Source organism: Eumetopias jubatus, unplaced genomic scaffold (assembly GCF_037043125.1).
Source record: "Eumetopias jubatus isolate StellerSeaLion01/CBP00866 unplaced genomic scaffold, mEumJub1_p1.0 scaffold_2, whole genome shotgun sequence".
NCBI lineage: Eukaryota > Metazoa > Chordata > Mammalia > Carnivora > Otariidae > Eumetopias > Eumetopias jubatus.
This window is the reverse complement of record NW_028274808.1, coordinates 52,712,856-52,727,063: the sequence shown is the minus strand read 5'-3', so window position 1 is coordinate 52,727,063 and position 14,208 is coordinate 52,712,856. Positions and strand designations below refer to the sequence as shown.

General features: G+C 36.3%; 1 protein-coding gene across 3 annotated transcripts in view; it reads right to left on the bottom strand.

The window, feature by feature from the left end:
- Positions 1-701: 701 nt before the first annotated feature.
- Positions 702-14,208, bottom strand: part of MTMR9 (myotubularin related protein 9) — a 55,942-nt gene continuing 42,435 nt past the window's right edge. For 2 of the 3 annotated variants that reach the window (XM_028114414.2, XM_088021003.1), the window contains 2 exons: positions 12,459-12,610; positions 702-6,467 (listed from right to left, as the gene is read on the bottom strand). In XM_028114414.2, coding sequence (XP_027970215.1) covers positions 6,304-6,467; positions 12,459-12,610 — 316 coding nt within the window. In that variant the 3' untranslated portion in view covers positions 702-6,303. Of the gene's footprint in view, positions 6,468-12,458; positions 12,611-14,208 lie in introns of those variants that run through there. The other variant, XM_028114415.2, reaches the window with a different exon arrangement.

Below are 14,208 nucleotides of genomic sequence, written 5' to 3'. Positions count from 1 at the left end.
ATAATTAGATCCAGGTTGTGCTTTTTGAGTTTGTTTTTACAAAAATGGCACAAAAGGGGGGCCACTGAAGGTGGCTCAGTCGGTTGAGTATTTGACTCTTGATTTCAGCTCAGGTTGTGGTCTCAGGGTTCTGGGATCAAGCCCACGTCGGGCTGTGTGCTCAGCGTGGAGTCTGCTTACCTCCCTCCTCTCCCCACCCCTGCTCGCTCTAAAAAATGAATCATCTTAAAAAAAAAAAATCCAAGAATGCCACAAAGGTGATGCTTTGCTCTTAGTAGTTATGATCCATGATAGTGGTATGTCCCATTACTAGTAATGCTAATTGTGCGTGGATAAGGTGATACCTACCTGGTTCCTTCACTGTAAAGTTACTGTTTTCCTCCTTTCTAACTAGTATTTTATTTTATGTAAAGATACTTTGAGATTATACGCTTTCCCTTACAAACTCACCTGCCAGTTTTAGCACCCACAGATGATAACTGCCTAGATCAATTATTACTGCAGTGTCTGCCAAATAGTGACTTTCTAATTTTGTCATTCTTCCTGTTTCATAGGTCGCTATTATTCTAACAGAGAGCCTTCCCTTTTCCTCCATGGATTTATTCATGGTGATACAAACTGAGTACACAGAATGTATAATACATACGCCTAAATCTTTTTTTTTTAAGATTTTATTTATTCATGAGAGACAGAGAGAGAGAGAGAGAGAGGCAGAGGGAGAAGCAGGCTCCCAAGGAGCAAGGAGCCTGATGCGGGACTCAATCCCAGGACTCTGGGATCATGACCTGAGCCGAAGGCAGATGCTTAACCATCTGAGCCACCCAGGCGCCCTACATACGCCTAAATCTTGAGAGATATCTTTGAAATATTTATGTAGAAAGGTTATGATGTCTGTAGCTTATCCTCGAATGCTTCAGCAAAATAACAGCAATAATACACACACAATCAGGAGTGTCAAGTCAAATGTGACAAATGTTAATTATTCAATCTAACTGAACAGTATATGGAAGATCATTGTACTGTTTTGCAACTTTTTTGTGGATCTGGCTTCTTTCAAAATATAAGGCCTATATACAGCAGTTTTGAGACACACTGCCAAAACTTTCACAGATATTTGAAAAAAAATTAAAGTCAGCCTATAGTTTTAAATTTACCAGCATTTGAATATATTCAAATTTTATTACCACTGTCTGTAGACATTTAACACTAGCATCTGTGCAACAGTCCTCTGAGGCAAAGAGCACACACACACATATCTTACATACCAAGATAACAGTACCATGTTCGACAAGACTGTTTCATGATTAAGTAAACCAAGCTTGACAAAGCAGCTGACTCATGGTGAATGATTCCAGTTTTAGTACATAAGTGAACTGATCACATAGGGAACATTAAAATAATATTAAAATGTTACAAAGACTTTAAAAAAGTTTAGAATTCTTCCCTAAGACTTTATATAGGCAGGTTCACATAACAGAAACCTGTCCATTACAGCACTCTGAGGTTTTAGCAAAGCATACGTTATAGACATATTTGCCATACAGTGCAATTTTATTGTGTAAGACATGAATAATAGTGCACTTAAATCCAAGAGTCACATTCAAATATATCAAGAATACAATCCAAATACCCGGCTACTGAAGAAATACATATTCTTTTTTTTATATAACTACATTGTGCAAGTACATTTTTAGTGTAGATGGTAATAATCTATAAGGATTCTAAGCAACACAACTCAGTGTACTTGTGTAGAATAATCCACGTCTCCAAAGATATGTGCATTTTAAAAGTGAAGAAAATGGAAAATGTCTTGGGCAGAGACACGGGCAGTGTTGCACAAGTTGTTTTTATTACAAATTACCAATACACTTAATCTGTATACTCACAGGTAGTTAAAACAGAATGGTTCTAAGCATCAGGAAGCTCTCATCAGGAATTATTTTTTAGGACAATGTAGTGTCTACAGTGAGCCCCACTATCTTTCACTGAATTAAGCACAAACTACAGTTCCACAACGAGTTCAAAAATAGGACTTTCTTAAGGGGAATTTAGATAAGAAGTTCACACCTTCCAAAACCTCATCCTACAGTTTCATAGGGTCTCATCTGAGCTACTGGTTTAAAGGAAGAAGATGCTGTGGACACGATATAAAGACTGAGTGATGGGAGAAATAGTTTACTTAAGACAAAAAATCAGAAAACTGATACGATAAGAAAATTAGCACTTCGTATCATCTGAGAATAAATATTAATGGAGAAATCAGTCTTTAAATGTTTTTTGTTAAGATGGTGAATTACATAAAAATACTATCTGGTAATAACTTAGGATATCAGCGCTGGAGGGGGAAAAGATCTAACCCACATTAAAGAATAATAAGTAATCTATGTTGTCTTGAGGTATAATAAACCTGTACCAGATGTACTGAATGATTTCATTCTCTGGGAAATTTCAAAGCTGCCAGAACAGGGGCAAATTCTAAAATTTGCCCTTTTTTTGGTCCAGGAAATAACCTTCTGATAAAAGGTGCTCATGATAACCTCTTGTAGTTACCAAAATTTTGCCTCAGGTTGGGGTCTGACAGTAAGTGAACCTGATGAACTGGTTAAGACTGACAAAATAGCTAATTCCGAAACCAGATTAACCACAAGAGTTACATCTCTACTAAGCAGATTTTAAATTTTTTAAAATTATTTACTTTTATTTATTTATTTATTTATTTATTTATTTATTTATTTATTTATTTATGGGAGAGAGAGAGAGCATGAGCAGCAGGGAGAGGGAAAAGCAGGCTCCCCGCTGAGCAGGGAGCCCGACATGGGGCTCGATCCCAGGAGCCTGAGATCATGACCTGAGCCACCCAGGCACCCTGCAGATTTTTTTTTTTTAAGTACAGCAAAACATTCCTTCTATTTTTCACTTCAAGAGACAAACTACTGATCAGATCTTTCCCATGATACTGATTTTTTAAGTTAATATAAAAACTCAAAAGCTAAAATATCACTAAATTTCATCCTTTAAAATGAAAAGTAATGACATATCACCTCTGTAAGTCAGGCCTCAGAGTTCAAAGAAAAGCTTTTAAATTACCCATATGGGATCTGAAATGACTATTGTCTTCCAAAGTTTCCCAAAAATCACTTTAAAATCTTGTTTCAAAGGCCTAATTTTTCTCAGAAACAAAATATATTTATAGGTTGTTTTAATTCTATTAGATTTTATTAACTTTCTGCTGTTTTCTTCCCATTTAATAAAACCAGAATGAAAAATTTTGACCAATTACTGAAAAAGTCTTAACCACCCAAAAAGTTTCCCCAAAATCTTAATATAATCAACCAACTATGTTCTTGTGGTTTCTAAAAAAAAAAAAAATTGTTAATTTAAAATCTAAGGATCCTTGTACTGCTGATAGAAGACTGTAGCAATCTTTTGTATTTTTAGATTATTCTCTGTAGGACCTACTTTTGCATCCCCAAAATATAAACCAGCCTTTACTATAAATGAATACATACGATGCTTAATATATATAAACTTGATTTTCTCTCACTTGGTTATTATTGGCTCCTATGGGGTAATTCGCTTGCTCACTAATTCTGCCACCACTCCCTTCATTCAAGTTTTTAAAGCCACATTTATCAAAGCTAATTCTCCAAACTTAATGTTTAACAAGTATCTTCTCATGAGTATATCCACTGTATGTATTCTTCTTATCCAAGGAATGGGTAACTTCATAATATTACTAAAATCCCTCTTTAAGTTACATTGATAATGCACGTCTGACACAGTTCTTGAGTTTGGGAAAAACCCTGATATTTGCATTATTTGATGTTCCCTTTGAAAATACACTGATATCAAAGTTTGTTTTTATGACCTTTAAACAGAACTGAGGTTTGCACAATCCCTAATTATAAATTAATACTAAAATGCAAACTTGTCCAAATAGCTTAAGATCGCTGCCTCGATAAAAGAAAGAAAAAGATGGTGATTAACATAACAATAAAAAAAGAAAGAAAAAGAAACACTATGCTATTATTGGACTATGTCTCACACATAAAAACGTTCATCAGGAAGACAGGTATAAATTGATGGCATACACTTTCTCCATGACCGAGCCTAATAGAAGCTCCCACCCACAGAAGCCCTATGGCTAATCAGTGTCACCAGTGGGAGTCACTTTTAAAGAATCACTAAAAACAAAAACAAAACAAAACTCCAAATGGTTTTCCTTATGGGTCCGTTAAGTGAGAAGAAAAGAGCTCCTTCAGATCTACTCTTGAGACAAAAATAGGAGCAAATAAAAAGATCAGTTGCATGAACAAATACAGCAAGTAATTTTAAGGGGTAATAAAAAAGCTGGAGTATTTCCTCTTTTAAAAGATTAATATAAACATTTCACACAACATGGAGGTATCGACAGCAAGATCTCCTTTGCTCCTTGCTGTAGCCTTTTTGTGATGGCTTTTTTTTTTTCTTTAAAGATTTTACTTATGTATTTGACAGAGAGAGACACAGCGAGAGAGGGAACACAAGCAGGGGCAGTGGGAGAGGGAGAAGCAGGCTTCCTGACGAGCAGGGATCCCGATGTGGGGCTTGATCCCAGGACCCTGGGATCATGACCTGAGCCAAAGGCAGACGCTTAATGACTGAGCCACCCAGGCGCCCCTTTGTGATGGCTCTAATGCCTGAAGACTCATGACTATAGCCAAGAAAATAAGTCGAGAATAAATCTGAGCTTAGAGAAGAAGGCAGGCAAATATACCAAAGGAGAGTTCTGATATGTGTTGCTGTTCTCCAAGCCTTTTGCTACCAGTTCAAGGAAACAGAAAAAAGATAAAGTTTGGGAAACTGGAGATAGAAAGTATTTGCTGTTTTCTAAGGTGTCTGAATGTGGCCATTGATTATGCTAGACTAGATATTTTTTAAATTTTATTTTTAGCTCAATACATAGCTCTAAAGCAGGGTTCAGTTTTGGTGTGCTTTACACTGAAATGGTTATATACAGAGGGGGTGGAAATGGTTATTAATCATTTACTCTTCCACTATCCTTTTAATGGAAAACTAGAATTGACAGTATTTATTAAAATGAACAGTGCCACAAAACAGAAATGTATATAGAAAGCACTGAACCACAAACTTGTAGAGTTGCAGGACTAAACAAGCATAGCATAAATACAGGCATAACATTGACACATTTCAATCTGTTTCTGCAGTTTAAAACATAGCTGTGTCATGTTCATCAACTTTCATCTCCACTTCAATTAGATTTGCCCAACATATAATGAACAAATCAGCAGTCAGGATAAATTTTCAAAAGGTTCAAGCCAACGTGAAAGGTTTAAGCTTAGGATTAGTAAACTCTCAGAATACTTAAAAATAAAACAAAACATAATAAAACTGAACACACATACATACATGAAACAGTGCAGTAAGAACTTCAGACAAGGGCAGTGCATTTCTGGTTTAAGGAAACCATATTTGTAGCTTAATTATAACAAACATCTATCCTAAATGATGGTTTAATGGGATATCCAGCATTTGATATGCATTTAATATGTATGGTCAAAAAACCTGAAAAACCAATTCAACAGTAACAATACCGTATCAGTAACAAATTCCTACTTTATTTCTATATTGCACATACTTTTACTGTCTACTGTTAAAATTTACTTCTTAATCTAAATATCAAAGGATTATACCTATAACCTTTGTAAAAATATTTACCTTGAATAAATATTCAGATTTTCCTTTCTTAACAAACCAGAATGAGAATGAATTCAGCTCTGTTAATCCAAAGCTACTTTAAAGAGAAGGGCAAAGGTATTGGAAACAGCATGTTAATCACAAAATTCTTGGTTTAACAACCATTTCAGTTTTGAAAAATATTTCTGTATTTGGAGTGTTTATGTCTGATCTTTTTTAAAACTAACACATATTCCCTAAAGAGATTAATCATATCCTTGACTGGTCTGGAGCACTGTTTTGGAAAGTAGACACAGAAAAAAATTTAGATTAAATGGCATATAACACAAATGGCATTAAATAGGTCACCTGTTTCACATAAAATAAAATGACTAGCACCTCCTTTCTGCTCCCAAAGTAAAGAGGCCTAACAGGCCACATGAAACATGAGTAATTACAGTAACTTTCATTCATAAAGTACTGAGAAATCCACTACATTAGAGGGTTCTCACATCTAAAGCCTTAGGTTCAAGGCTACTGTGTAAAAGTGAACTGAAGGGCCAAAGGAGAGAGGGATGGGACTCAGGTCCAGGAAGGTCCTTATTTATGTCGGTTGTGGGAGATTTTTCAGGGACTCTCCTGCGTCCCATCCTCAGTTTCCAGTTCCGCCAACTGCCTCCTGAGTACATTTACTTTTGCTTGTAATTCCTTGTTATATTCAATGATGTTAACCATTTCTTCATAGGCTTCATCCAAATACTTGGAGGATCTGTTCCAACGTAGGAAAATACCTATTGAATCCAGGAAAGGAAGACAGAAGGCAAAAAGATACATACAATGGATTAACATTATTCCATCATTATACATTCTTTTTTCTTTTTCCTACAATTCACACCTATGTTTTATTATACTCTGGAAGAAGCAGGAATCCTGAAGTACTGAAAGTGTAACAAAATACACTAAAAACATCACTATTTCTATGTACATAATCATTCATTCTTCAACCTTCCCCCCACAAAATTATGAAATGGATTAGAACACTATTCTCTGATATATCCAGGATTATAAATAAGCTGGTAACTTAAAACGCCATAAATTTTCCAGTTTCACAATACAGTGAATTACAGAATTTCAATTACAGAACTTTCCTCAGACCCGTAGGACCTCATACATGTGTAAAATCACTTTCACTAGAAAAGTGAGAGTTAGAGCAACTGCTGAACCATACATATTGTTATTTAAAACCCTAAACTTCCCAACAAACAAAAGCTTAGGACCCGATGGCTTCACAGGTGAATTCTACCGAACATTTAGAGAAGAGTTAATACTTATTCTTCTCAAACTATTCCAAAAAAGGTGAAGAGGAAGGAATGTTTCCAAACTCATTCCATGATGCCAGCATTACCCTGATACCAAAACCAAACACACACACACAAAGCAAGAAAATTATAGGCTAACAGCCCTGATAAACACAGATGCAAAAATCCTGAGTAAAATATCAGCAAAGTGAATTCAACAATACATGAAAAGCATCACATACCATGATCAAGCAGGATTCATTCTAGGGATGCCAGGATGGTTCAATACCCACAAGTCAATCAACACAACATGCCACATTAACAAAAAGAAGGATAAACTCATGTGATCGTCTCAACAGATGCAGACAAAGCATATGATAAAATTCAACACTCACTTATGATTAAAAACTCACAACAAACTAAGTATAGAGGCCATATATGACAAACCAACAGCTAACATACACAACGGTGAAAAGCTGAAAGCTTTTCCTCTAGATCACAAACAAGACAAGGAGGCCTACTCTTACTACTACTTTTACTCAACACAGTATCAGAGATCCTAGCCCAGAAATCAGACAAGAAAAAGAAATAAAAGGCTCCCAAATAGGAAAAGAAGCAACACTGCCACTATCTGCAGATGACATAATACTATATACAAGAAATCCTGAAGACTCCACCAAAAAACTATTGAAACTAATAAATTCAGTAAGGTTTGAAGAATACAAAATTAATACACATATATTCACATTTGTATATACTAATAATGAACTATCAGAGAAATTAAGAAAAACAATTCCATTTATAACTGCATAAAAAATACCCAGGGATAGGAGGAAGATCTTTCACTAAAGAAGTATAAGACCTGTACTCTGAAAACTATAAGACATTGATAAAAGAAACTGAAACAGCACAAATAAATGGGAAGATATACCACGCTCATGGACTGGAAGAATACTGTAAAATGCCCATACTACCCAAAGCATCTACAGATTCAATGCAATCCCTATCAAAAGACATTTTTCACAGAAATAGAACAAATAATCCTAAAATCTGTATGAAACCACAAAAGACCCCAAATAGCTAAAGTAATCTTGAGAAAAGAACAAAGCTGGAGGTATCACCTTCCCTGATTTCAAGATATACTACAAAGCTACAGTGACCAAAACACTATGTTAACAGCACAAAAACAGACACACAGACCAACAAAACAGAATAGAGTCCAGAAATAAACCCACACTTAAGACAGTCAATTAATCTTCAACAAAGAAGGCAAGAATATATAGTGGGGAAAAGATAGTCTCTTCAATAAAGGATGCTGGGAAAACTGGACAGCTACATGCAAAACAATGTACTGGACCACTTTCTTACATCATATACAAAAGTAAACTCAAAATGGATTAAAGATTTAAATGCAAGAACAGAAACGATAAAACACCTAGAAGAAAGCATAGGCAGTAGCTCTTTGACATCAGTTTTAGCAGTAATTTTTTGGATATGTCTTGTCAGGCAAAGGCTAACAAAAGCAAAAATGAACAAATGGGGCCACATCAGACTAGAAAGCTTTTGCACAATGAAGGAAACCATCAACAAAAGGCAACCTACTGAATGGGAGAAGATATTTTGAAATGATATAACTGATAAAGGGTTAATATAAAAAATATAAAAGAATCACATAACTCACTATCAAAAAAAACCAATCCAATTAAAAAATGACATTTCTCCAAAGAAGACATATAGCTGGCCAAGAGACACATAAAAAGATGCTCAACATCACAAATCATCAGGGTAAAATGCAAATCAAAACCACAATGAGGTATTAGCTCACACCTGTCAGAATGACTAGTTATCAAAAAGACAAGAAATAACAGCCATTGGCAAGGATGCAGAGAAAAGGGAACCCTCATGCATTGTAGGTGGGAATGCAAAATTGCGTAGCCACTACAGAAAACAGTATGGAGGTTCCTCAGAATATTAAAAATAGACTACTATATGATCTAGCATTTCCACTCTCTTGTATTTATCCAAAGAAAATGAACACACAAATTCAAAAAGACATATACATCCCTATGTTAACTGCAGCATTATTTATGATAGCCAAGGTATGGAAGCAACCTAAGTGTCCATCAAAAGATGAATGGATAAAGAAGATGTGGTATAGATACACCACAGTGGAATACTACCCAGCCATAAAAAAGAATGACATCTTCCTATTTGCAACAATATAGATGGGCCCAGAGGGTATTATGCCAAGTGAAATAAGTCAGGTGGAGAATGATAAATACCACATAATTTCACTTAGATGTGGAATCTAAAAAACAAAAGCAAAACAAAACAAACAAAAGAAAACAGAAACAGATACAGAGAACAATCTGATGGTTGCTACAGGGGAGGGAGATGGGGTGATGGGACAAAAGAGGGGAAGGGGATTAAAAGGCACAAACTTCTACTTATAAATAAGACATGGGGATGCAACGTATAGCTTAGGGAACATAGTTAATAACAGTGTAACAACTTTGTACGGTGACAGGCTGTAGCTAGACTTACCATGGTGATCACTTTGTAATGTATGCAAATGTTGAATCACTATGCTGTACACCTGAAACTAATATATGTCAACTACACTTCAATTAAGGAAAATAACAGAAAGCCTAAACTTCAGTGCGCTCTCTCCCTGTCTCTTAAGAGGTGGTCTTACAATTCTACAGGCATGTCCTTCTTTTCCTAATAATTATCCTTTTATTATAGACTAACAGGAAACATTTCCTCATCTGCATAGATCTACATTAGCTATATCATCCCAACATCATGGCTTAAAGACATTCAAATAAAGAGCTACAAAAACTTTCCAGGCAGCAATATTGTCAGTAGCTGATAAGTTCACAAAGGTTTTATAATTCTTTAAAACACTTTCTATAAACCAAACTTCCAGAACCCTAAAGCTACTCTCTATCAGAAAGGGAAAACAGAAACATAGCTTAAAGACTGGACTTTGTTGATTTTTCCATTATATGAGCTTGTATTTAAAATCCTGTTCTTCAATTCAGGAATTACCTAATACTAATGGCTAACTATGATGTAAATATAACAAGAAGAGAGACATTTTAAGCTCATTATACAACCCATATACCCACTATGAGAAGATTTTACCTCACACAGAATTTCTTCCATTTCTAAGTTGGGGCACTAACCACATATGGAAACTCTGTTCTTAATGGAATGGTAGGAATTCATTCATGTAACAAGAAGATCTCCTCCAATCAGTTCATCTCTAAACTCTCAATGAGGTTTGGTAAAAAACTAGTTAAATCGTCCCTCAGGCCATCCAACTCCAAATCTGGCTTTTCTCCCAAGCAACATGACAGTGGCTTCTAGGTAAACTGTCCCAGAAATCTTTAACAAAAAGTTTGGCTGTAATCTCTCATTTAAGAGATCACTTATCCTGTACCAGTGACTACAACAATGAAGAAAGTAAGCAAAGAGAAGTTCTGAGCAGCCAAAAATTCCCAAAGCACTAAAGCTCAGACCCCGAGAACCTGGAGACTATCTGAGGCCACTTTCCCACAATTCTAACCTGGGGACACCTAAACAGATAAGATTAGAAGCATAAACTGAGGAGGAAGGAAGCAGCTAATGACAGATATGCCAAGAGGAATGAGACGTGAGAGCTGACATCCAGAGAAGTGACAGAAACAGACTTAGTCTCAAACTGAGAGAGCAAAGCAATCTGAGGCCCTTTTACAGATAAAGGGCAAACAGTTTCCCACACATGAACTGCCCTTGTGGGCATAACATATTAAAATGTGGTGTAACAACTGACATTTATGGTAATTCAGTTCAATTACCAAACAGCTAGCACCTTGTAGGCTTTGTGCCGCCTCACAGAAAGATGAGGGGCGCCTGGGTGGCTCAGTCAGTTAAGTGTCCGACTCTTGGTTTAGGCTCAGATCATGATCTTGGGGTCATGAGATCAAGAGCCTCATTGGGCTCAATGCAAAAGTTGGCTTGAGATTCTCTCTCTCCCTCTCCCTCTGCCACCCCCCATGCTCTCTCTCTCTCAAATAAATAAATATTTAAAAAAATACAAAAATGAATAAAGATGTACTTAATACCTTCAAAATGATTAAAAAGGAATGGCATTTTGTAGTCTTTGTTTAAGGGATGGCTAATATAGTTTAGATAGGTTTTGGTCAGCTTTTTAAAGACAAGCTTTGGTATTTATGGAGATAAATTTCAGGAGTCTGAAAAATTTATGTAGGTTAAATACCTTCTTTAGAATGAATTGGAAAATTAAGTATGGATTATTGTTCCACATGAACAATGAGATATGTGCCTCACTGCACTGATAGCATTATGTATGTTTGTAGAACCTTACTAGAATGACTAGTTCATTAACCCTTCAATAGCATTTAACAGAGGAACCTTCCCCAACGGCTGCTTAATAAAGGAAACAGAAACCATTTCCTTGGAGCTTACGATTTATTCCTGTCCCAACTACCTACCAACTTTCTTACACAAAAAGTAATGTACTTTCCCTCATACCCATTAGAATGGCCACTACCAAAGGGGGGAAAAATCCGAAAATAACAAGTGTTAGCAAGGATGTGGAGAAATTGGAACCCTTGTGCACTGTTGGTGGAACTGTAAAATGGTGCAACTGTTACGGAAAATGGTATGGTACTTCCTCAAAAATTAAACAGAATTATCATATGATCCAGCTATTCCACTTCTGGGTATATACCCAAAAGAATCAAAAGCAGTGTCTTGAAGAGATATCTGTGCATCTGTGTGCCAAAAGGTGGAAGCAACCCAAGTGGCCATCAGTGTATGAAAGGGTAAACAAAATGTGGTAAGCACATACGATGGAAAACTATTCAACCTCAGACATTCTGACACAGGCTACGATATGGATGAATCTTGAGGACATTATGTTAAGTGAAAGAAGTCATTCACAAAAAGACAAATACTGTATGATCCCACTCACATGAGGTATCTAGAGTTGTCGAACTCATAGACACAGAAAGCAGAATGGTAGTTACCAGGGGCAATGGGAAGTTGTTTAGTTAAGTATACAGTCAGATTTGCAAGAAGAAAAGTTCTGGAGACCTGTTTTGCAACAATAGGAATATACTCGACAAGAATGAACTGTATACCTAAACATTTGGTTAAGTTGGTAAAGTTGTAATCACGATTAAAAATAGTAATGTATCTTCCCACTGAGCGAAAATATCCAATATAAACAGCAGTATCCACTGAATAATCACTGTTCATTTCTGAAATGGGGACTGAACAAAAGAAATGCGACTAGATAATGGATGTGAAGGAGAGAACCATGCCCGCGCTGCGAAAAAAGCAGCAGTTACACACAGGTCTGAGGGTCAGGTCCACTCACCAGCTTCAAATACCAACAACAGCAAGTACTCAAGAGGCAGTTCAGAGAGGGTCCTTGACTACTGATAAAAAGTCTGCAAAGGATGCAGAGCTTACCTTCCCATAGCTGAAGACTCTGTGGAGCAACTGAAGGCCAGATGACGAGATTGTTGGCTTCAAAGAGAGGATTGGTGAACTTCCTCAGTTCACTGGGCCGATTGACCCAGGACCACAGAGACATCGTTTTCTGCTGCAACTTCAACTTACATCTGATTAAGGAAGAAAACTGCCATTAAAGCAATTAAATGATAACAACTACTATTAAATGCTCCTCCCAAGGGGACAGTCTCTTTTCTCTGTATGTTAGAAGGCAGAACACAAAACTTTTAACAGACAAATAAAATAGTGTAAAATAAAAATATTCGTCAGAAAATTCAACCAGCATTGTAACTCAATAACAGCAAAACTATTTCATAGGTTTTCAAGGCCAACCAGAAGAATAAAATCAGAATCTGGTCATATTAGGTATGGTGTTAAACATTAACCCAGAGAACAGAACATTACTACACGCGAAATCCTTTACTGTATCTGGCATTGTATTTTATCTTATTTTTTAAAGATTTTATTTATTTATTTGATAGAGAGAGAGAGAGCGTGTGAACACAAGCATGGGGAGTGGCAGAGGAAGAGGGAGAAGCAGATTCCCTGCTGAGCAGGGAGCTTGACGTGGGTCTGGATCCCAGGACCCTGGGATCACGACCTGAGCTGAAGGCAGACACTTAACTGACTGAGCCACCCAGGTGCCCCAGCACTGTATTTTAATTTAAAATAGCTAAATATAAAAATAACTTTCTTTTTTGTTTTGGAAAAGTCTAGAATGCAAAGAACAAAGATTACAGACATATTAAAAATAGAGGTTGAGTCAAATAGCAAAGCCTAAAATTTTTTAGAGATTTAGCTTTTAGGACAAATAAATTACATGTACATAAAATGCAGATGGGCTGTCAAAGATTAAAAATGAATATCTTGATGTAAATACAGATTCAATCTACATTTATATACAATGAGCAGCCTTCACAATAACCCTGAAATTCTGTAACACTCTTTTATCATAGAATAAACTCACAGGGATAGAACGTGAACTGATACATTTTGGAAAAAATAAATTTTAACAAGAACTTAAAGATAATTTGTGGTAGGCCTTACATTAACCAAAGAGATAATATATTCAATTTTCATAGGCTTCTACTCAAGTTGAAGTTTTGCTATAAAATTGGTTTTGTCTCTGAAACTACTTATTAGTCAATTATGTACAGCATCTTTTTTATGCTAGCAATAAAAAGAATCCACATAATCACAGAACTCCCATGTAGTACTGCAATTTAATTGCTAGGATAGCAAGTCCTATACTATGTCCCCAGGAACCAGGCATGGCGAGGATAGGAAACCACTGTACCCACCGCTCCTGCAGTAAGTGGTTTGGCCCTGCCCCCCAAACCTATGGCTAGCCAGTCACTGAACTTTTTTCTACTGGAGCCCAACCCATACAGCTTCAGAATCCTTCTCAATCAGCCCTACTCATAGGATCTACCAAATGGCAATCAGAATGGGAGATAAAATGCATTTGTGATCCCTTTATTAAGGCTAGTTCTGGGAGATATTAGTAAGAAGTCCATAGTCAAACGTATTATTTAAATGCCGAATTAAAGTTATATATGTTGCTTTATTGAAGAGTGTCTTAAGGTCCTTAACAATTACTTTGTGACTTTTTGAGGGAGGGCTACATTATACCACATTACCCAAATTTAACCAAGGTAAATCACCAATTCTCCCCCTCCCCCATAAGAGTATAGTCTAGGGGTTAAGT